General features: G+C 33.3%; 4 protein-coding genes across 7 annotated transcripts in view; 2 read left to right on the top strand and 2 right to left on the bottom strand.

Moving 5' to 3' along the window:
* Positions 1 to 3904, top strand: part of LOC122401453 (A disintegrin and metalloproteinase with thrombospondin motifs 10-like) — a 52031-nt gene extending 48127 nt beyond the window's left edge. The window contains exons 12-17 of one of the 2 annotated variants that reach the window (XM_043403582.1): positions 68 to 315; positions 474 to 591; positions 727 to 989; positions 1242 to 1756; positions 3021 to 3194; positions 3419 to 3904. In XM_043403582.1, the coding sequence (XP_043259517.1) occupies positions 68 to 315; positions 474 to 591; positions 727 to 989; positions 1242 to 1756; positions 3021 to 3194; positions 3419 to 3570 (1470 nt within the window). In that variant the 3' untranslated portion in view covers positions 3571 to 3904. Of the gene's footprint in view, positions 1 to 67; positions 316 to 473; positions 592 to 726; positions 990 to 1241; positions 1757 to 3020; positions 3265 to 3418 lie in introns of both variants that reach the window. The other variant, XM_043403583.1, reaches the window with a different exon arrangement.
* Positions 3905 to 5654: 1750 nt separating this feature from the next.
* Positions 5655 to 10737, bottom strand: LOC122401437 (branched-chain-amino-acid aminotransferase, cytosolic). Of its 2 annotated transcripts, none has more exons than XM_043403561.1 (7): positions 10341 to 10737; positions 9009 to 9116; positions 8715 to 8924; positions 8371 to 8601; positions 7367 to 7676; positions 7042 to 7199; positions 5655 to 6960 (listed from the first exon to the last, which is right to left on the bottom strand). In XM_043403561.1, exons 1-7 carry the CDS (start codon positions 10359 to 10361, stop codon positions 6769 to 6771), a joined length of 1230 nt encoding a protein of 409 aa, XP_043259496.1. In that variant the 5' UTR covers positions 10362 to 10737; the 3' UTR covers positions 5655 to 6768. The 2 variants fall into 2 exon arrangements, with proteins under 2 accessions (XP_043259496.1, XP_043259497.1); XM_043403562.1 differs by having other exon boundaries at positions 8715 to 8896; positions 10341 to 10368.
* Positions 10738 to 13623: 2886 nt separating this feature from the next.
* LOC122401542 (serine/threonine-protein kinase PAK 3) lies at positions 13624 to 15853 on the top strand. The gene has a single exon (XM_043403744.1). It carries the CDS (start codon positions 13781 to 13783, stop codon positions 15302 to 15304), a length of 1524 nt encoding a protein of 507 aa, XP_043259679.1. The 5' UTR covers positions 13624 to 13780; the 3' UTR covers positions 15305 to 15853.
* Positions 15854 to 18575: 2722 nt separating this feature from the next.
* LOC122401541 (dihydrolipoyllysine-residue acetyltransferase component of pyruvate dehydrogenase complex, mitochondrial-like) lies at positions 18576 to 21838 on the bottom strand. 2 transcript variants are annotated; one of them, XM_043403743.1, is made up of 11 exons: positions 21507 to 21838; positions 21008 to 21189; positions 20661 to 20848; positions 20402 to 20576; positions 20143 to 20333; positions 20004 to 20068; positions 19686 to 19834; positions 19413 to 19589; positions 19161 to 19345; positions 18980 to 19080; positions 18576 to 18913 (listed from the first exon to the last, which is right to left on the bottom strand). In XM_043403743.1, the coding sequence occupies exons 1-11, from the start codon at positions 21631 to 21633 to the stop codon at positions 18744 to 18746; spliced, it is 1710 nt and encodes a 569-aa protein (XP_043259678.1). In that variant the 5' UTR covers positions 21634 to 21838; the 3' UTR covers positions 18576 to 18743. The 2 variants fall into 2 exon arrangements, with proteins under 2 accessions (XP_043259678.1, XP_043259677.1); XM_043403742.1 differs by having other exon boundaries at positions 18578 to 18913; positions 19917 to 20068.
* Between the last annotated feature and the right edge of the window lie 2359 nt (positions 21839 to 24197).

Genomic DNA, 24197 nt, shown 5'->3' with positions numbered 1-24197 from the left:
ATAAGTATGACAATTATTACTCTAGTTTCCAATAAAGCTTGGAATCGTATTAACCTTCGAACCGTAGAAAGTTGGCTGCGACTGGACGGTCGATTCCGACGCCACCGAAGACCGTTGCGGCATTTGCCACGGCGATGGGACCCAATGCGAGACAACCGGTGGTATTTACGATAAAAACGACGGTTCCGGGTACAAGCAGGTCGTCGTCGTTCCGTCCGGCTCGAGGAACATAAAGATCGAGGAAATCGGTAACAGCAAAAATTACATTGGCATAGGAGTACCGAATTCCGACAAGTACTTCCTCAACGGGAAACGGTGGGTAATATTTGGAAAGAAAATAAACAATTAACGGCGGATCTGGTCACAGCGAATGTTTATATCGGCTAGCAATCGATTACTGAGTTTTACGCGAAACAAACGAAACGTCGCGAAAAACATTTTAACAAATTTAGATCTCTGTTCTAACTGGACAGGCAGATCACCTTAGCAGGGGAGTACGAAGTGGCCGGGACTCCAGCTTTGTACGAGCGAGATCGCGATAGGGAGAAGATCAGAATCCCTGGGCCCATTAAAGAGGACATAGCGATCTACGTATGTATTCGACGTCGACTCAAAATAGGTAGAATTGAATTTCAGTAGAAATTCCAAGCACACGCCATCGCGATTCTCGTAACTCCCCGTAGCCACTTTGTTCTCGTACTCAATAACCTTGCGCCATCGCTACAGTTGATTTCCAGAAGACATTATCGGAATTTCGGACTACGATACGAGTACACCGTGCCGAAGAAAGAGCCCGACCGGGCGCCAGAGTACTCTTGGGTATTCTCCGACTGGTCGCTCTGCACGGCCACTTGCGGGGGCGGCACGCAAATATCGAAACCCCTCTGCAACGAGAAAAAGAGCGGAGTCGTCGAGGATCATTTTTGCGAGAGTATCGAGAAACTCGAGCCGATTTTGCGGGAGTGCAATCTGAACCCCTGTCTTGCCAGGTAAAGTACACGGTTCAACGAGATAAAGAAAAGAAACGCTGATAAAAATTATCATAACTCTAAGAAAACAATCCTTTATGATCGTGATGGTAGAAGATCCTTTTCACCAAGTTACAACGGTCCAAAGATTTCACTGAACCCACGCTACGTGTAATGTAATCGCGGTTTTAAAACATAAACGCGTCGTTCGTACCTAACGCGCAACAAGTTAGTTAGTTCCCGCGATAGTAAATCATTCTGGCGTAATATCAGATGGTGGATCGGCCCGTGGCAAATGTGTCCGGTGACCTGCGGGGAGGGGGCTTTGCGGAAGCGATCGGTGATGTGCGTTTCCTCGGGGATGGGTCCTGATCGTTCGGACCTGGCTCTGCCCGATCGTGATTGCAACAGAGACGCGAGGCCCGAGGAAGTCAGCCCGTGTCCCAACTTGCCGCGTTGTGGTTCCACCACCGAATCACCTTTGATCGTCTACGCGGACAATAAGGATGCTTCCTTCTATAACGTAAGTTCCAACGATCAGGACGGTATCACGATCGTCGACGGTCTGACCACCGAGGAACCGGAGATCCTCGAGTTCGACAACGTCGTCGACGAGAACCCGGACAATTCCATGTACAATACCAAATCGAAGTGGATCGTTTCGAAATGGAGCCACTGTTCCAACGGGAAGAGAAACAGAAAAGTGACTTGCTCGGTGCAAGGAGATTGTAGTCCAGAGACCAAACCGGCCACCGTTGAACTGTGTCAGGGTGGAAGGTGGATCACTGGTAAGTATCTCGTTAATCTCGATCACGAACAGTCCCAAAACAGTTCCATTGCCCAGGATGGTCCAAACATTTTACTTTTCCAATAATACGAATATTTTCAAAGATACGTTAGTAGTCTCTCCTACGTCTCTACTACTTCCTATGGAAGTATATACTGAATATCTTAAGACAGTGTTCAGATTTAGCGGTGCCATTAACACTAAACCCACCGGCACCTCGTGTATACCCATTCCTACCATGACCGGTCAAACGACCAGTCTTTCTTTTTCTATTTTACGAGGCAACGTACTTGTAATTTTTCCATTATATCTATAGAAAGTTGTATTTTGATGTTTATTCGTAAGATATCCTCTTTTGTTGAAAAATTTTTTAATTTTCATCGGATAGAAGATAAAACGCCCTTGAAAACAAATTTTGTTCCAAGTCGATACCATAGTTAGAGAAAACAATTATTTAAGAAAAAGTACTGGCTAGTAATTACGCAAACATCCTGTATTTAAATTTAATTTTCAATTAAATTAATAATTTATGATCCAGTTTTATCGTACACTAGTCGTATGATCAGTAGGAATTGCTGAAACTTCTTTGAGTATGTAGCGTAAAAGTAAACTTCAAAACAAACATGGATGCCAGCATAAATTATAGTAGATGGTATAATCATTGGATAGAGAACGAAATGCCCTTTAAAACGAGCGTTCGAACAAGTCGATAGCGCAATTAGTTCCGGAGATATAGTGATTTTAGTTTCAAGTCGATGCGGTGGCTAGTTCCGGAAATATAAGGTTCCGAAGGGTTTGTTTACTTTCTTACTACGGCTTTGTCAAGATCGTTGACCGCGCGTGCTCGTAGTAAATAGTAAACACTACGTCACTCGGTCAGTGGGTCAACGTGCGAGAAGGAGATCCGACGCGACGCGTTAGACGGAGACAGAGACAGTCAAATTAGAAAAATTACCTTTTACATAAATTACGGTATCTCAAAAATGGAAAGTCGGATCGTCAAAAACCGAAAGCCATTTTAAAGGGGAAGGTTTACCGCTTCCAACGATGGCTCAGTTATGCAGAAAGCACGAGTAGTTTCAAAGCTGCACGCGTCTAAAGTTTTGGTATTTTTAATACGCGTTAATAGGCTATTGTACATAAGACGGACCGAGAGATAGTGGAAATTGAATAATTGCCACTTTACATAAATTACGATATCTCGAAAACGAAAAGTCGGATCGGCATATCCTTTAAGGCATTGATCTTTATGGGCATACTTGCAGGAAGATGGGGATCCTGCAACGCGTCTTGTCTAGCGAGGCTCGGCGTTAAACACAGAGAAGTCGAGTGCCGCGATCGTATAACGGATTTACTGTCCGACGATTGCAACCCCGAGAAAAGGCCCAGCGATACGAGACGCTGTTATCAGAGGCGGCAGTGCGCGAACGATAAATCCGGTAATTACATGCAACCGAGGATGAACGTAGTTCGCTGAAAATGTGAAAAGTTCAAACGTACATAAAAATTGTAAGAAAAAATAAGTTTACGAGCCACGAAATCATCTCGCTTCACCACCGCAATTTCTGCTATCGTCTTGGAAAGCTCAATGAAATTCAAGTCGTCGATTAAGGTCCTCTTCTTGTAGGACTGTCCGCCTCGTTAACACGTTTATTTGTTTCAGAGTGTAGGGATACCATCGTGCCAAACTCGATGTGCGCAACATACAGACGCATGTGCGACATATCATCGATCGTCCAGGAGAAATGTTGCGCCACGTGCTTCAAAAAACGCAGACACAACCGACAAAACACACGACACGTTCTTGACGATTGACTAATTGACAAAATACAACATCTGGATCAACGAACTTTTAGACCCGCCTGTCGCGAGAGAAATGCTCGCTTGTAATTTTCGCGACTCCAGTCATTCCAACGGTGCAAATACAGAAATTACGATCTGCACGATGTGTGCATTTGTGTACAGAAACTCAATATATTTTTATATTAAATAGCATAGATGAATATTAACTTTGTATCTAACATCGTGGATTTATTATTCTGTTGCTGACACTTGTAGTATAAAAAGTATCATTAGCATAAATATGATGTTATGCCCTCTGTACTATTACAGTAAAATCTTTGCTATAAAATACATTTTCGCTACGAAGAAAATGAGTTTTCGCGTTTTGTTTTATTAAATTGTAAATTTCCATGTTATTTTATTGCTATTTATGTGCATCTATTTTTATAACAACCGGTATATTTTACGTTTTTATGGTACTATTTTTTGTACAAACATAAATGTAAGACTGCAATTGTTTGTATAATAAATTTATGCAAATTACATTAAATATTCTGATGTGGTTCTACAGAATCAATCAAAACTTCTTTTATTTGTTTCATTTAATTTGGTATATTTCAACTTTAGATCATATATTATGACGTACAGTTTGCTTGATTCTTACATCTTAGCATACAACTAATTGGGTAACTTCAGTCCTTTACTTTTTATCTTGTTCCATTGTAGTCTCTTACGTGATATGCAATCCACATTGGAACTGCCATCACTCCTACGTAGAAAAATGCACCATGAAGCATCTTTTCCTGCAACAAGCAAACCAAAATCAATAATTACTAGTCACTAACAATCCAATAATTTAAAACCAAATAATTATATACTTTTTACCTTTTATTATACAGGAGAAAACAAATGCATAATTCAAATTAACATACCTTATATCCTTTATGTTACTTTGCAGAGAACCTATCTATTCAATTTTTTTATTTTCCAAAACCACGAAAGAAGAAAAAAACCAATCTTTCTTGACAATTTATCAAGGCTTTACAAGAAAAAATAATGAAAATATTAAAAAGAAAAAGTTTGCAAAAATATTTTTTTTAAACGTAAGAAGAAACTTATACATTATAGATATACGTAACTCCTGTATTATCGTAATATGACATACATTTTAGTTTATATCGTTCCATCGACTTATTACGCAATTACATTCGATGCAAATAATACTTACGGCAAATGATACTTTACATCTAGGAGGAGTGGCAAGGTATGTTCTGCGTTGATTTACAACAAACTTTGCTAATTGCGGAGTTTTCCTAGTTATGTTCTGAATTCCGTACATATTTGCTCTTTTCGTAAAAGTAATCCGTACTCACTCGCAATTTAACGAACTTATCACCTCGAATGACCTAACAACGTAGACAGAAAACTTATAGAAGCGCTTTGAGAGATCGATTGAAAATGCACATGAGCATAGCCGGAGCCAATGGGTGCTCGTGTACTCTGGCCAATAAGGCGAAGTCAGACTTTGTTTTCACAGCAGTCCGTGAATGGCGCTGATATAGTACGTAGTTCAGTTCTATGTCGTTGCTCGTACAGTAGTGTCTAGTTTGTGAAATAGTTGCTTAGTGACAATCTTGGCGGGTAATTCTCTCTGAATCTTTGGTGGGAACTACGAACATACAAATTTACAACACAACAAACGAATTGACGCGTATACCTTAACAATATCGTAAACCACCCATAAAGTGATCTTCAGAAAAGGTATAAATTTTGTATTATTATTCTTGTTAGTCAAAACTTTATATATAACAAATCGTCTGCGATCGCCTTTGAGTTTGACCGCCCTGGTGCGAGGGTACTTTATGCACCCTCGCCAGGAACGACCCTGGGATTCATGTTAAAACATGCGAATTCCATGCGTGTTCAAAATCGGTCATTTATCTCAAATAATAAAAGTATGTATAAATAAATATTGCTTAACGTTTACTTTCAATTTATTTTTTTCAAATATCACCTGTTATCGGATTGTATCACATTTGAAAATTGTTTTACAAAATTACTATTACACATAAAAAAAACTGTATAACAATACGTTTCTTAAATAACTTTATCTTAATGTCTCCCTTAGCCGTAGAATCATGTATTTTCACTATCTAATTTTTACAATGATATCTTTCAAATAAAGTAATGATTAATCTAAAAAAATATATATTTATACGTATACATATAGTATCATACGCTTCATGCTAAGTACAAATTTTCGTTCAACGAATAATACGTGTTCATACATGTACACACACACATATACATATATACACGCATTTTTTTACATTTATATACAAATTATCATCTATATTTTTAAAATTTAACGTTGAACAATTACTTCGTCAACAATGATAAAGTGTTAATCCCTGAATTTTATCTCAGACAAATGTTTTCATTTCTTATACAGAGTGTTCGGTAACTGGTGGTACAAGCAAAAAGGGGGTGATTCTACATGAAAAAATAAGTTTAAAATATAGAATAACAATTTTTCATGTGGGGCTTTGTTTTCGAGAAAATCGACTTTGAATTTTCGCCGAGTACTTATGCATGCACTTAACCATGTCTCGTTATAGCGGATCTCGCTATAAATGATTGTCTCGATGGGTATTCTTAGAGTTTAAGTTTAAGTTTAAGTTAATAAACAATTCCGTGACACTGGAAGTGTTTATCAACATAAACTTCAATCGAGACAATGATCTACAGCGAGATCCGTTATAACAAGACATGATCAAGCGTGCGCGTACTCGACGAAAATTCAAAACCGATTTTCTCGAAAACAAAGCCTCGCATGAAAAATTTTTATTCTATATTTTAGATTTTTTTTTTTCATGTAGAATCACCCCCTTTTCGCTTGTACCACCAGTTACCGAACACCCTGTATATTTCTAAGAAAGTCGCTTATGCTTAGTTTGTAAAAGTAACAATATAAAAATCATAATTCACTGATTGTCATTGAATGAATTTTCATAAATCACTGATTGTCATTGAATGAATTTTCATAAATCACTGATTGTCATTGAATGAATTTTCATAAATCACTCTGCAGTTTAAATATAACGAATTTAAATATAATGAATTTTCATAAATCACTCAGCATTGTAAATATAATGAATGCTAACATTCATCTATATAGATCCACCCTGAGCAATAGATATATATTAAATGAACCAATAAATTACTCTATTTTCATTCGATTGGTATAGCCCATGGATGGTCCGGTATAACACCATACTGTATGTCCGTTAATTGTTTTAAAAACTTTTTATAAAGAGGTTCTGAATGCTCCAATGTTGGTATGTGTAATGGTCGACCATTAAATTCAATGTACGATATAGGACTGATTATACAGGCTGTTCCTGCTCCAAAGAGTTCCAGTAACTACAGTAAAATTACAATTAAAATAAAATTTTGAAATAACATTTAAAAAATATACAATAAAAAGTATACAAATAATCTTACTCTATTTTCTGAAAGCAATTGACAAACTTCGTTCATACAGAATGTTCGTTCTGTAACTTTGAATTCATTCCATTCTCTAGCTATTGCTAAAATAGAATTTCTGGTAACCCCAGGAAGTATTAATCCATTTGATAAAGATGGTGTTATTAATTCTTTCTCTAAATATTGCAAAATAAACATTTACTAGAGTTAAGGACAGTAGTAACATAACTAGAATATAAGCTTGCTTTTCTAGCAATGTATAAAACTAAACTACATATTTTTAATCAATTTCAAACAAGATGCAAAGACAGTTAATTAAAAGTTATTATAAAATCGTGCTTACCTCCATCATCATTTATGCAGATCATAAAGATGTTCATAGTCCCAGCTTCTGTAACTTCGTTATTTTCTCCATAGAGCCACAGCACTTGCTGCAAACCCTTTTCTATGGCTTCTCTTTGTACGTAAATAGTGGGACCATAGTTGCTACCTACTTTGTAGTTACCACAACCACCTGGCCATGCTCTTGTGTACCGAGGATCTGCTAGTAAAGACACACCAACGTGTTCACCTGTTTGTTTAAAATAGGAACCCACAGGTGATAAAATAACATATAGCAAGGCAGACTCTGACGATGTCACTCCAAGCATGGGCTACATAGAAATAAAAAATTTAAATTATATATTGTATTTTTTTCATGCTTATTCTAATGCTGATTATTATTTTTATTTCTAGTTATTGATCTTGTATGTAAAATTGCGGAAATAAATACGATAGATATATGTTCCTAAAACATTATCTCTCAATCAATTTTTTATGATTTTGTGCATGTTTAGATTAGTTCTACTAATAACAATGTTGCATCATCTGGAAGTAATATATCAGTGAATTCTCTAAACTTATTTGCACAAAAAGATATCATATCAATACACTTTTTGTATTAATTTTACATAACATTGTTGTAAGCATGAATATTGTAGAATAACAATTTTAATATGTAACAATATGTTTCAATTATTTTGGGTTGTATATCATGATTTAAATATTTTATAGTTATCATCATTGTGTAGCATTTGATCTAGCTGTATCTTATGGCCCTGTCCCAATGAAAAAGCGTCATGCCCCTGTTTATCATGTATTATCATTAGATATTGGGAAATATATTGCTTACTTTCATATGTATCTGTCTTAATGACATATGTGACATAAGTGACACGATTACTCTTCCTATCATCCGACTGATTGTAATGTACAGAATAACTATGACGCGACCTCACAGATATCTGTTCTCTTTAACTTTTGTTCACAGTTAAAGAATTTTGTTTGTAATAGGAAATAAATACTTACATCTATACCTATAAAAGTTGGACGTACGTAGAGACTAGAAGCAGTAGAATGGGGTACCCATTCTTGATCTATACTAATTAATTTACAACAACATTTGATTAGTTCTTCCCCAATAAAAGTAGGCAAGCCAGTTCGTATTGCTGAATTCTTCATTCGTTCCATATTTAATTGTGGTCTAAAAATTCGTATTTTTCCATCTACACCTCTGTAAGCTTTCAGACTCTCAAACAACTGAAACAGTAACGCGTACAGACAATATTTTATGTTTATAAACGTCATAAAGTTAACTTTCTCATTGTTCTCAAAATCAACGCGAAATCCTTTTAGGTGTAAGCTTTACATACCTCTACGGCGTAATGGAATACTTTTGATGCTGGATGAAGGACTAGATTTTCAAACGGTGTAATTTCTGGCACCTGCCATCCTCCCAAAGCCTCGTGATAAAATATTTTTAACATATGATCTGTGAAATATTTACCAAACAACAGATCACTGACATTGGGTTTGGGTTGTAATTGCTCAGGTCCTGCAAGACGGACCGATAAATCTGCATACTATAAATATAATATTTATAAACTTTACTTGAAATGCTCGTTTTGTGAATTTATTTAAATATTTCTATGACACAAACGTTATACCTTGAAAGAGCGTTCCGGTTGTATTACTTTCTTATCTCTGATTTGTAAAGACGAATTCCATCTAACATTAGTTTGAAATTGATTCAGTAAAGTCCCGCAGGATAAAATCTATTGCAAACATATCACTTTATTAATTAAACATTATTATTAAGCATTTATTTTGACATTGAAATTATTGCGTAATTTTGAATGCGTCTAATGTCTGTTACGAATACAGGTACTTGGATGAATTCGTGTATTGTTCGATGGTGACTAGATTTTTCATTAATTTCAAATTTATATATAGTTAGGGATTTGTTAAGAAGCAGTTAGTTAAATGTAATAGCGCCATTTTTATTATTCGAAACAAAGACCCGTTGAATGACAGTAGAAATCCCGGTTCAATTTATATCAGAGTTACGAAAGTGCTTATTTGACGATACATATATCTGGTGAACCTCAACTCGTACGAAGCAAACATGAAAATTTAAAGCGATAATGTGCTATACTTTACAAATCATTTACCGCACATGTCACGATAAATAGGATAAATGATTTTTGTAAATCGTTGTGTGCGATAATAAGTTGCTTACGGAAGCACCGACAATAAGATTCAGCCAATGTAATTGTGTAGGCGTGGTTTAATAAATTTTATTTCATTCATTCGGGTTTTAAAAAACACGCGAAATTTAAATTTTATGAAATGAATCATCGCAGTTCGATAGAATTTCTTTTTCTCCCTCTTAAATTGAAATCATCAGTATCAGAAATAAGAGAACACGAGCACGTGGTATTGCACGCGCCTAAATGTCTCATTGGAATTTCTAAGAACAAGAGCGACAATGTCATAATAAAATATTTCTCAGTTTTTTTTGCTTTACAGTAAATACCCTTCTTTAAGGAAATTTGGAAAATATTATTGATGTTCCAAACTTAAAATAAATGGAAAACTATTTGCGTATATAATACATAAGTAATGAATCTGCACTTTTCCACGGAATAACATAAATCATTACATTCATTAGTGAACAAAGACAAGAAACAGTGTTTTTAACGAAACGTTTTAAAGAGTATTGCATCATTGCAACAACAATGAGATAGTTGCAAAGATTCAATGCAAAACCGTCGATAAACAGCCAAGCTAGATTTTACGAACGAAGGGGTGTAATTTTTAGAAGTTATTACATTTTTTTTAAATTGAATCTATAATTTCGCAAACATTGTAGGTAGTTTCATCAAGCCTCAAACGACAAACTGATACTCAACAATACGGTATGGTACACAATTAACAAATAGAGATTTTATGACATTTTACTCTGCATTAAGAAATACAATATTTAAAATACGACTTACCTGGCGCCGTAATTGGACCATAGTAACTATATATTGGTCTGGGATTAGGAAACGTTTAATTTATCAGAACAACCCACAGCGAGTGCACAAGGCTCATCACATGAACTTGCGGACGTGCAACGTAGCACTTTGTGAAACAGATTTAAAAATCGCGTCTCAGCTTCTTGATTAAATACCAATAAGGAAAAGAATATAAAAATCGTAGCGATTATAGCAAAAAAAAAATAAATAACAAAATTTACAAAGACAGAATCTGTCACAGTCTACAATTAGTCACAGGTGATATAGGGAATCACTGTTAGAAACGCGAACATTAACTGTAATTTTTCAGGTGAAAACTTGCACCCGCTTCCTAGCGCGTTCTCGAATAATGTCTTTGTATTAACTATCAGTTAATATTTTATTTATTAGCAGGAAAGGCGCGTGAAGGAGAGACACAGAGGAGCAAAGCATCCCCTCTCTTCATCCAAGAATGGAAAAGTGGGAGGATTTACCGATTTAATATATGTAGTTTTAACGTACGCAGTGTTGCGGAAGTTTCCATTTAATTCTAATTGGATTAGTGGATTGGTTTAGTTTTAAATAACTTCGGTCTTCTTACTTAAACATTTAAAAAAAAAAAAAAAAAAAAGAAATACAACTCGAATTTGACGATGATACGGTTAGATATGATAGCCATTTCGAGAGTGTTATACTCCAAAAGAAATCGATATAAACACTTTTGTATTTTATGTTATCCTTAGCGATCTAATGTTCTCCAACCCATATGTCACGTAAACGCGTACTTTTGTAATTCGTACACTGTTTCACTATGGAGGAACAATAGTAAAGCTAAGTGCAGTTTCCGAGTACGAAGTAGCATTTAACGCATTAGTCATTTTCCCGTCTAAATTAGTGGAATCCGTGGACGACCATAACGACGGAAATTCGAACAATCGGTACGAAATAAAATGAAGCCGTGCGAACTATTCAGAGTGATAAGATTTTAAAGACACCCTGTACGTGAGAGATGAAACTCGGTACTGTACACCATCGGGAAAGGGGAGGAAAAATTGTGGTGGGGTGTGGGGGACAGAGAGTCGAAAACATGACGATAATATGGTTTCTTCACGCGATAAGAAAGGGCAGCACGCGCGTTGTTGTTGAACGAGCCGAACGTTTCTCGTTTCTTCAACGTATAAAAGTATCGTATAAATATTTATTAAGTGTAACGAACAAAAATCGAACCTAATATGGTGGTGCATTTTTCGGACGATTGCGTCTTCATAACTTTTACATAAATATTTTCGCGTCCATTGAAATTGTCGTATTTAAAGAGTCTTATTTAATTACTAGCCTTTATTATAACAAATACTATATTACATATACTTATACACATTGTATGTATATTGTGATAGAATTACGCAAATCTATTCAAATATTACGTGTAGAATTATATTACTTGTGCTTGGTAACAAGTAAATCACATAACTTGTCCACTTTTATTACATTTTATTGTAATACAGGCAAGAAACTCGTAAACACTTGACGTATTTAACGATATAGTACAGTAAGACTTCGCTTAATGCTCAGGATACGTTCTTAAAATTTAGAGCTCTAAGTAGAGTCATTTTAACGATACATCGTATGTATAAAGATAGTTGAAGACACAGATATACTTATAGTAGATGTTCATGTGCTTCTAATCACATTTAAAAAGTTATAATTACAGTTATAATTTGATATCCAGAGAAACGATTTTTCTTTGTATCTTTCTCACCGCCACTAGTTTTAATAGACATTGTATACATCGCGTCTGCTCGCGGTATTATCTCATTTAAATATATGTTTGGATAATACGAGTCTGAAAGAATTCCCAGAGATTGTTACATTGCCTTGACAAATCGCTTTTAAAGAAAAGATTCTCGTCACTAATCGTCCATTTTGTCGATTGCACGGAAGGAGCACTTTTTGATTAACACACAATTATGAAGCGCAAAACGTGCGTTACATCAAGAAAACGGCGTTCAGTGTTGGGCAAAGTGTAATCTGATTATTTTTACAAAATAATTGCACTGTAATTATTGCGTAATCCCCATATAATCATAATCGTAAATCATTAAACCGTATAATTTACCGTACATTTACAACACAATTATTCCGTAGATCTAATCGTGGCAAATTCAATTAGATTATATATTTCGCTCAACACTAACAGCGTTTAACGGGGTAAATTCTAAGTATAATCACAGTTCACAATTAAAGTGCCAAGGTTAACAGTTGAGAAATGGCGTGATGAGATGTGACGTGAACTAAACGCAAGCAGAATTCGGACTGAATGCCTCTTGATACAGTTTTTGGGTGGTATATATACATATACTGGATGGGACATATCAGAGTAACTCATTTATTTTTAAAGATAGAAAAAAATTTTCAAACAAATGTTATTTGATTACATGGAGGACATAGTGTGCTGGTGCTTTTAACACGTATGATTCTACATTTGTTATACTGTAACCTAATGGCATGCCCTTCAATACCACATGATATGTAAACAATTAACATTCCACGGTGCCGTACACACGGCACATTTGCCATAATATTTTTGCACTACTCTATGACAAGACAACGACACGAGTTCGTACTTGAATAGTTCGTGTAAATTTTTATAACGAATTACAAGAAAGAATAAAACAATCCACATTAAACCGCTTTCGAACATGTATTATTGATCAGAGTCATCATTTGGAACATTAAATTAGAATTTGGAATATTAAAATGCAAACTTTTGAAATGTAGTTACATCTGCTATAATTACTGTAACATTTTATCCACGTCTTCTTCAGATTACATTTTTTCAATAAACTTATCTTAAATGTCGTTAATTATTATTATGCAATATATGTGATGCAAGCTTGCGTATGCGATTTGAAACTTGTTTATACTTCGGGCGATTTTTTACCTATTACGATGTATTAGGAAATGTGTTTCTCAAACGAATTTTATACACGTGGTTTTTATGCGATCGTGCAAAATTAGTTAATCGTTTAAAAAATGAAAATCACTTTTATGCTTACAATCACATTGCAGGTAATCGTTTTAGATGGAATTTATTTTTATCTTTAATCTTTATTTCCAACATAAAATACAGTTTTATAAAATAGAATTTTGGCAAATTTGTATTGGTATTATTTGAATCATAGATTAAGTGGCTACGGTTGCGCTACGCATTTTCAAAATGTGCCGCCACCTATTGAATACGGTGACGTAAAGTAACACGCCTACAGTTGCGTTCGATGTCCTGCCGTGATAGACAGTCAGGCGAGTCACGTTACGATGAGAGTTATGGTTTAAAAAGGGACCGTGCTTTTCCCCTTCCTCCATTTTCGTCCTTCTCGATAAAAAAGATTACGATATATCGTAAACGGAAACGCAATAAAAGCGCGAGGCTACGCGCTAAAATGAGTCTCAACATAACGAAGTTGTTCTCGAGGAAAAAAACTGGCCCAATCAACGACACGGTTGCCGCCGAAATTGGTTTACCCACCAACGTTTCTCATCAATTTCATGTGAGTAAAAATGCTGAAACCGGACAATTGGAAGGTCTCCCCGAATCTTGGATTCGCCTGCTCAACACTCAGATATCGAAATCAGAGCAGGACGAGCATCCTGCAGCCGCCTTGCAGGCCATTAAATTCTATAATTATTCGATCAAACGAAAACCAGAGGAGAAGGTATTCAAACCTTTCGTCACGGAGGATTTGATCGAGGAAGAATCGCAAGAAATTGATAAAATCCTGTCAAAGAAATGTCAGTCCAGAGATTCGGACGGTTCAACCTCTGTTGGTTCTACGGATAGTCAAGTACAGAGGTTACCAGAGCTTCCACCTAAAGCAATTGTTTACAAGACTCCAAAAATTACACCAGAAATATTCCACGATAGAGTAGAGAAGACTCTTACAGAGATCCTTGAAGATTTAAATACATATCGCATCGAAGATGATCAGTTCCCAGAAGATGAAAATGCTCCAAACAGAGCAGAGGAAAGTCCTGTTCTTCGAAAGAAGGTGGACTCCACAGTGATGAAACTCACTGATGAAGAAATTTTTGAAGAACTTCGGGCTATTTGTCATAATGGAGATCCTAATCTACGTTTTGAAAAAACTAAGGAAGTTGGAGCCGGTGCTTCAGGTACTGTATTTATAGCCACTGATTCACAGACTAATCACAGAGTTGCTATAAAAGATATAGATTTATCAAAGCAACCTAAAAAGGAACTGATATTGACTGAAATTAAGGTTCTCCAAGAGTTTCAACACCCAAATCTTGTCAACTTTTTGGATGCGTATCTTGTAAATGAACATCTCTGGGTAATTATGGAATTGTTAGAAGGTGGACCGCTTACGGACGTTGTTACAGAAACTGTAATGAAAGAAACTCAGATAGCAGCAGTTTGCAGAGAGGTTTTAAAGGCAATTAATTTTCTACATTCAAGAGGAATTATTCATAGAGATATTAAATCAGATAATGTGCTACTTGGTATGAATGGTGCTGTGAAAGTTACAGACTTTGGTTTTTGTGCTAATATAGATGGTGATGAGAAACGACAAACTATGGTTGGTACTCCTTATTGGATGGCACCAGAAGTAGTGACAAGAAAACAATATGGCAAGAAGGTGGACATTTGGTCTTTAGGTATTATGGCTATTGAAATGATAGAAGGTGAACCACCTTACATGAAAGAAACACCTTTAAGAGCCTTATATTTAATTGCTGCTATTGGTAAACCTTCTATTCCCAGATGGGACACATTAAGTCCGACATTTCAAAACTTCTTAGAAAGATGTTTGGCTGTTGAAGTTGATGAAAGAGCAACAGCTGAAGAATTGTTATGTCATCCATTTCTAGAGAATTGTGCAGATTTAACAACACTTACACCATTAATTCGAGCAGCACAAATAATTCTTCATAAAGCATTTTACTAGGTAATTTCCTAAAGTAAAAGTCAGATATTTGTTTTTATTTTATTATGCATTTGATTAATCAAATGTGTGTGATACTACATTGATAGAATTTATGCAACAAAAAATAATTCTAATGTTTGAGGAATATAATTGTATGTAGTACTGCAGTTTTACATATTTTATATGCAAACTACCTACAGTAATATCAATGTTCTACCAAATTTATAGTAGGAATAGTAGAAATTGTAGTAACAAAGGAATTACTGCAAAGCAATTTTAATATTCATTTTAACCGTTAATTTATCGGATATAACGAATACATGGTTATTAAAGTGAACGCGATAGGTTAGTTTCTGTTCGAGTCAATGAAAAAATTATCATTAATATAAATTATTAATAATCGTTTTATGTGCAATATCGTGTATCATTTTATGTATAGTGTCACGTAAGCTCTGTGTGTGCTTTTTGTTTTTATTATTTTTTTTTTTAATATATATACTAAGAAAAGTGCAATTTACAAAGTTCTATCAATTCCAGAATAAATAGTAGAGGCAAAAATAATATGCCATGATCCAGTGTTGGGCAGAATATAATCTGATTACATTTGTCACAAATATTTCTATAAAGTAATTGCATTATAATTACATTATCATTATACTGTAAATATTGTGTGACTGTAATTCATTGAAATACATAATTATTTTGTATTTACAATATAATGCAATTACTTTACAGAAGTAATAGTGAATGTAATTAAAATACAATTTTGCCATAATCATTGTGGTAAACATACATTTGATGTCCTATTATAGATTAAGATATATTTTCATTTATTATATGATAAAATATGATTTGTATAACACTTTTATTATAATTATTGTACTTAGCTTGTCCAAGAACTGAAAGTGCATGGTATGTGCACGTGGCATCTATCAGGGATCTTGTCTAACTTTACATTTGACAGTTATTGAAACACTGAGAAATAATAATTCCAATTTAGTTATAGTACAATTTAAGCTAATAATGTTACCAAATCAACATTTCAATTATACACATGTATTTTGTTTTCTACATGTAGGGTTTAGGTTTTCCAAATTGCTCTTTTCATAGGATTTTATAATGTAATGAATAAAATTATCAAGCCATATAGATTTCAAATCAAACAGTTTACATATAAAATGAGTATTTTAGAATATATTATTTAATACTTGATTAACATATTATAGAATTCAAACAGAGAAGATTGAAAGTTGAACCTTGCAGTTCCACATTATACCTATATGTATTAATGACCAAGTATTATAAATAATGTAACATACTGCACATTACAGAATGCATTTTTTAAAGGTTTTAAGAGATACAGCTAGTTTTATATGATTTTATCAAGTATTATAAAGCATAACTTTTTGAGAAATTTTGTATTTGTATTTTAGAACTTAATACTGCTCAAATCAAATAACAAATTTTAGCAAGTACTATATGCTAAATTATGTGTATAACTTTGTATTTACAGTACTTTTATATAAAATAGCTGAATTTATACTGCAATTAACTGTTCTCCATAATTAGTTAAAGCCTGAGCAGTAATAACTATCAAAGTCACAACTGTGATAAGGAAAGTTAAAATCCTATTAAATTATATTACTATATTCGATCATTTATATTATTGTCATATTAATATCATTAACTTTCACTTCATAAAATATTGCATGGTTGATTCAATTGTAATTTGTTTTAATTTTAAAATATAAAATAATTATTCGATTAATTAACCATCAAACATAAAATACGTTTCATGTTTAATTATATTTATGTTAAATTGAATTAAAAAAATTTTGATGTAAATTTCATTATATTTAGACACCCATAACATTTGTGCCTTGTCAAATTAATACATATGATCCTGTGACAACAGCCTTACAAATACTGTTTTCAGTGATAATGAAATGTAAGAGTGACGAATATAGTAATAATTTTTCAATGAACAGTAATTACAGAAAACAATTACCATTGAGAATATTTCCAAGATTGTATAAAATGGTTACAATTTGTTCTGTGTAATTTCTGAATATGTATAGAAAAAAGCATCACGCGTCATTTTAAACAATAAATACTTTATTTACAAGATAAATTTATGATCTTCTTGTACATTTCACTATTCCCACAAATTTCTTTAACTCACACAGTGGTTTTTAATCACATATAGATATTTCTAATAAATAAAATTAACAGTACTGGTATTTACATCATGTTCATATTTATACAAATTTTATGTAATACAATAATATAGAGAAAATTTTAAAATTTGGCACTTGTTTCTCCGCGCAAAACGCATAAATTGTGTACGCGTTTTATCTATTGTATTACAAAAATAAGTACAGTGTAGTAACTATTTCATCAAAATAAATATATATATAGGACATTTTAATTTGATATGAATTTCCTACTTACAAAAACGTAAATTGTATGTATTGAACACATTACATTCGCAATTTTTTTAATCAATTGCGATCACAACAATTAAGCTATTCATTAATTTTCATTTACAGTGGCCGATTTGACAATGCTTTTAAATTTGCATTAATTAGCAACCTTTATGTATTCTATGCACTATACTGGTACAAGTCTTTGGTGTATGCTCAGTATACATAGACAAGGCCAGCAAAATGTATGTCTATTTGAATAGTTTAATGGAAACGTAAAACACATTAAACAATGTACAAAATAATAACTTTAAATCATTTTAATGATATGTACAAATTTCGAATTTATACATTGTATTGATAACAATTGTTTCGTTTCTAATTTTAAGATCTAAGTGTGTTTTTTAACATTTCTATTTAATTTTTTGCTACATTGTACTTTTTTAATGATAATATTTAAACCAGTAACCAATTTATTCCGTTAGCTGGGATCTAATATTACAAAATATTTTTCATCGTTTATCAGCTTTTGTGGTCGAGTTTTACATATACTATTTGAAGCTTTGAACGGTGCTCCTAGTTTTGACTGATTTGTTTATATGATAAATGGCTTAAAAATTTATCTTGTTTTAAAAATCGTAAGTTCTTCGAATTTATAGTGTCCGGTAACTGATGCCACAAGCGACAATATGGTCATCCTACATTAAAAAATAAATCGAAAATATACAATAAAATTTTTATTAATATCTTAATGCATCTCAACCGATTTTAATTAATCAAAAGCAAGATCAACGAAATATAATATATATAAAAATAATGAGTAAAATTAATTTTTTCGAAAACAAAACGTCATATGATACAATTTTATTTGATATTTTCCATTCATTTTCTCATATAAAATTACGATATTGTTATTTAAATCACCAGTTACAGAACCCTCGGTATATTGTACGAATTAATATAGGGAGAAAAACTAAAAATTTTGTAAGGTAGGCCTATTTTCAATAAACGTCTCAGAATTAAAATATAACCAAAGGTCAATCCTGTGCATACCTAAGAGCCCGTAATCTACCAGCAACAAGGAAAGTTGGATTTTCCAACATAGCTTTCAAAACAGCCAAAAATTCGGCAGCTTCGTCTTCTGTAATTGCCCGTCTATCGTATGATAACGTTGCTGACATTTTTGTTACATTTTGTAGAGCAGCATCTATAAAACAACCAATTAATGTTTTCTATATCTTTACAATAAACTATGCTTTTTTGATATATTCACCTAGTTCTTTTTGGCCACCGCCAACAGCGAGTATCGCTGTCTGAGGAGGATTTATAATAGCACTAAATTGCTTGATACCGAACATTCCTAGATTGGATATTCTAAAATACATAGGAAATGATATGTAAAATACTGTTTAGAATTTCATATATTCGCATATTATATAGACTCGTCTGCTTACGTAAATGTTCCTCCTTGAAATTCATCTGGTTGTAGCCTACCGGTTTTAGCTTTTTCAGCTAATTCTCTAATATTTTTTGATATATCTGTTAAACTCTTAGCTGTACTGTCGAAAACAATTGGTGTAAAAAGACCATTCTCTGTAGCAACTGCTACAGAAATGTCGACTTTTGACATACGTAGTATCTGTTATAAAATGTGTAGAAGTTATAATACATCCATCAATTTATCTCGTGTTAATTTTCATACTGACCTGACCCTTCTGATACAATGTATTGATCGCCGGGCATTCAACTAACGCATGCGCGGTCGCCTTCGTGATAAAGTCATTTATCGAAACGTTAATATTATCAATCTTGAGTTCGCTACGAATTTCATTTATTTTGTCTATTTTAATATCGATGTAAGCGTAAGAATGTGGTATAGTACTCTGAAAAAGTTGTTATGCACACAAGTATATAATTACCACGTGTACATTCGTATAAATTTCTGTTACGTGCAACTATGTAAAGCAGTTTCTAATTACCTTCGATTCTCCGAGTCTTTTAGCAATAACACCACGTATATTTGAAACTGGAATATCTTCGTAGGCGGAAGGACGACCAGTGGGTGTATGAGCTTTCGAAGGTGTAGCGGCACGGTCCCCATCACCTTTTCCGACTTTTGGCGGTGCGGCTGCATCGATAAATAAAAATCATTAATAAATAATACCGAATACCGATCACTGATCTATGTTAGTAACACAGCTGTTACACACCCGCTGTTAGATCAACTTTTTGTAGATTTTGTGCTTGAATGTAAGCTAATACGTCGCTCTTTAGTAATCGATTAGGTCTTCCCGTACCTTTGATGGAACCTGAACTTAGGCCGTATTCCTCCAGCAACCGTTTTACTGCTAAACCGTATACTCTATCAAAAAGATTTACGTATTTTTTATAAACAATTGAAGTTGTAATTGCAAAAGTAATATTTTCTTTGCGTACTGTCCACTTGGTGGAGGTTTTTTATCAGGTGCAGCCGCAGTAGGTGCAGCAGGTGCAGTAGGTGCAGCAGGAGTAGATGCAGCAGCAACTGGTTTTGTAGTAGTTGGAACAACTACATTCTTCCAATCCATTCCCTTTTCCACTGTGATAGCAATTAGTTCTCCCACTTCAACTTGACTTCCTTCAGGAACCTATTAAGCAAATAGTTTTAGTCAAGACATTAATGAATGCAATCCAATGATTACTGAAAATTATGTACCAGAATCTTTGCAAACACAGCTTCATCTTCAAATTCGAACGTCATAACGGCTTTATCCGTTTGTATTTCTGCGACTGCATCTCCTGGTTGTATTTCTTCTCCTTCCTTTTTAAGCCATTTTACTATTGTGCCTGTAGTCATTGTTGGAGACAAAGCTGGCATACTAATATTATTCCTTAAAAAATTTACAAATTTACTTAGTCAATATATTACTTATCTCCTAAATGAAGTATAGTGCTTTGAATATACAATAACCTACTGGCCAGGAGGTGGTTCAGCCGAAACACTTGCAGGAGGTGCACTAGCTGGTGCGGAAGGTGCAGATGGAGAAGCTGCAGGTGCAGCAGAAACAGAATCTGGCATCTCAACAGCCTTCCAATCTTCATCTGCTTCAACAGTAAGTGCTATCAATGTTCCTACTTTGATATCTTTGGTTCCTTCTGATACCTGATTAAATGATACATTATATTTTTAAATTTAGGTTTTTTATTCAAATTTAATAGGAAATCTAGAAATACTTTGAGCATACCATATACATTAATTCTATTGGAAGAATATGCTAAATTACAACCAATGTGTTTGTTTATAACATCTTTCAAACCTTACAATTATTTTTGCAAGAACAGCCTCATCATCAACTTCCATAGTGACAACAGCTTTGTCAGTTTGAATATCAGCAATTGCATCACCAGGTTCAATTTTGTCACCTTCTTTTTTGAGCCACTTGACAATGGTTCCCATTTCCATAGTAGGCGATAAGGAGGGCATTAAAACCTCTTTCCCTTTTACTAAAAATAAATGAAAAAATTTTATGCTGCAAACTATTCTATCGCATACTGCTAATACCCATATAGTTTTAGATTAGTAGATTTGATTGCATAACCAATTTGAATAGTTATACTAACTATTAAATTATAGCTATACTACATATTAGAAATTAATAAAATATAATAGTAACAGTGTTTTTAATATTTTCGATATTAAGATTTACATTCAAATTACTTTTATCTCAATTAAAAATTATTTGAAATAAATGATTGCACGTTAACCTCAATTCAGTCACAAACAAGCGTGTTAATAAATTATTTCTGAGTAAACTGCATACCGTCGAGAATCCAACTCGTATGAAAACATGTTCGTTGATATTTTATGGGCACAGAAATTCGCGTTATTACACGATTACTGTTTCTAATGGATGAAAGCGCTATTCTAGGTATCATCATTTGCGCCATATTTGATTTGGAGCAATTAAGCCAAGAACTGTCTATCTGTACTTTTCTAGATAAATATGTACATTGAGATACTTAAAAAACAGTTCACAACGTTCCCAATGATAATCTGTTGAGATGAATCGTTCCGTTAAAGAGGAAAGTATCTTCCACACGATTAATTGCTTATGTAGACGTTTGGTGTCACTTCTGATTAAGCTATTCCTTTCTAATTAAAGAAATTATACGAGATTAGAATTGTTTTAACTTCTTGTTACCATTAGTTGAAGAATATGTATTATACGTTTTAACGTTTATACTATGAATGAAACTGATTTCTTTAATACCATTTAATAGCAGCTTTTGAGAAGAATAAGACTTACGATTCAAGGTCAATGAAGGTCATTTGGAAACAAAATTATCTATACAACTTTCCAAAACTATAACGATTACTATTTTAGTTAGATAGCTATCACAATCATCTTCACGTTTGAATTTCAGATAGTATTTTGTAGGGACTCGTTAGAGTCCTTACCAGAGAGTCGTGACTACGATAGTACGATAGTAGCCAAAATGCACGAGAATATTACATACTCTCAATAACAATGACCTATAACCGAAATGAGAAATGAAAGAAATTTTGATTCAATCTTAAACTGTAACTTTAAAAGCTAATATGCAAAGGGAACAAATATGTGCTACATTTTCACTTTTTTCAAGCTTCCAAAATTTGCCTAGCTGTAAAAGACAGAAGATTTTTTTAAACGATTTCATGTAGAATATAATTTGGATAATACAATTTGCGCTTCTGAAAATAAGTTAAATCTGTTCTTGAAATCAAATAAAAACGATGACGCACAAAGCATAATTTCTCAACTTTGAACGAAATAAAAAAAATTTATCATGAAAAAATTATGCAAAAGTATAGCTTTTGTGGCACAAGGAATGGGAAGTGTTACAAAATTAAATATTTATTTTACTATTATAAAACATTTATTATTTATAGGGTTTAATAGAAAAAGATCACATTGTATTTTTACATAGATACTGGGCAGTATGATAGTGAGCAGCTATTTAGCTTTCTTAGTTCGAATATATAAAAAAGTTTTTTCATATCATAATACAATAAAGGCACTTAAGGTCTAACATGTAAAGACATAAATAAAGAATATAACATTACTATCACTTTTATGTTTATTATTTACAACAAGGATACAAGTTTTCAAATTCTTTTCCTATAAACACCCACTAATAAGAAACAGAAACGATAATGAAATTTCAAGAATATTATTTTGATCTATTGTTTCATTTATGTATTGAACATATTATCGTTATTGTTCGACATTCATCAATGATTTTACATCGTTAAAAAATATTTTTGGATTATGTCTAGACTTGTCGATCTTTTGTCCTCTGATTGTTTTCATTTATCAGACGAATCGTAAAGGTATCAAATTAAATGAATAGAATTATTAGAACAAAATTTCGAATTTGACCAAAAATATTTTGCGTATCACATATGTTAAAAAATAACCATAGATTTATGCTCGTGTTGTTAAATTCAAACACAATGCAACGAGCGCAACAATTCATCATAAAATATGTAGCAGTGAAATTTAATGATAAATGGACAAATTACGACTATGCGCATAAACCTGACAATACTCTAACAAAACGGGTCAAGTACGAGCACTTTATTGTTCCTCTTGCTGTCATTGCTTCAAGCAAAGAATTATAAAAGAAGGAACGTTGAATAGAGCATCAAGTACAAAGCTAGCAACTAATACAGCATGAAGATATTGCATGTAATGCTCATATGCATGTACATAGAACATTCCTGAAGAGCCAACAATATTATAAAATATTGTAATTACGATAACAATGAAAAAGCCTCAAATAATAAATGAACATGGTTGGCTTTATACCTTCTCCAAGTTTCAAAATTATTTGAAAGCAAATCTGTCAAAAGTATTCAGAAAGTAATGTTTTCTAAAAACAATAATTTTCCGAGCTTCCTGTATACGAATGTAATTAATGTTTTTCTAATTATTAATAGACTCCTCACAAGCACCCTATACCATAGGTGTTTTTTATTCATTGTCTGATATTTTTATAAAACTTTAATATTCAATATATATTCATTATAGTATACTGTTTTATCAGCAATGGAAATAGTACTTTAACTTGGATTTAGAATACATATATATTTTAATCGATACAATTCCGTTCTTAATATTTTTACCATGATATGTTGCAGTTTTCAAACTTTTAAATTACTGGAAAAAATAAAATTTCAGGACGGAAATGAAAAGCATGCACGAGGTATACGATAAGTAATTGCTAATTCTTCGTTAAAAAAAAATAATCATGAAAATATTTAAAAAAATTTAAGATACAATTATTTATCGTACGTATCGTTGAGTAAGCTCCTTAGACAAAATTATAAAATGTCTTTTGTGAAAAAATGTTTCAGAATTATATGAATAAAAATTGTTTGATTGGTAAAGTACCTACAAAGAAACGTTACTCTTTCTTTAGTGTTACATTTCTGATAAAAATCGACTTATTCTTTTAATGATATGGAGCTT

This window comes from Colletes gigas, unplaced genomic scaffold (genome assembly GCF_013123115.1).
Source record: "Colletes gigas isolate AHSC1104 unplaced genomic scaffold, ASM1312311v1 Colletes_gigas_Sc00025, whole genome shotgun sequence".
Lineage (NCBI taxonomy): Eukaryota > Metazoa > Arthropoda > Insecta > Hymenoptera > Colletidae > Colletes > Colletes gigas.
Note: the sequence above shows the minus strand (reverse complement) of the source record. Positions and strands in the feature narration are given on the sequence as shown.

What these genes read in the sequence shown, in the direction of transcription:
- LOC122401437 (XM_043403561.1), bottom strand. Translation starts at nt 10,361, where the DNA reads ATGGTCCAATTACGGCGCCAG. An exon ending in AACCGGAACGCTCTTTCAAG is followed by an intron (nt 8,925 to 9,008) that starts GTATAACGTTTG and finishes TTATATTTATAG; the next exon opens with TATGCAGATTTATCGGTCCG. An exon ending in CAACTTTTATAGGTATAGAT is followed by an intron (nt 7,677 to 8,370) that starts GTAAGTATTTAT and finishes ATTTCTATGTAG; the next exon opens with CCCATGCTTGGAGTGACATC.
- LOC122401542 (XM_043403744.1), top strand. Translation starts at nt 13,781, where the DNA reads ATGAGTCTCAACATAACGAAGTTGTTCTCGAGGAAAAAAACTGGCCCA.
- LOC122401541 (XM_043403742.1), bottom strand. Translation starts at nt 21,633, where the DNA reads ATGGCGCAAATGATGATACCTAGAATAGCGCTTTCATCCATTAGAAAC. An exon ending in AAAAGTTGATCTAACAGCGG is followed by an intron (nt 19,835 to 19,916) that starts GTGTGTAACAGC and finishes TTATCGATGCAG; the next exon opens with CCGCACCGCCAAAAGTCGGA. An exon ending in AAAGACTCGGAGAATCGAAG is followed by an intron (nt 19,590 to 19,685) that starts GTAATTAGAAAC and finishes CAACTTTTTCAG; the next exon opens with AGTACTATACCACATTCTTA.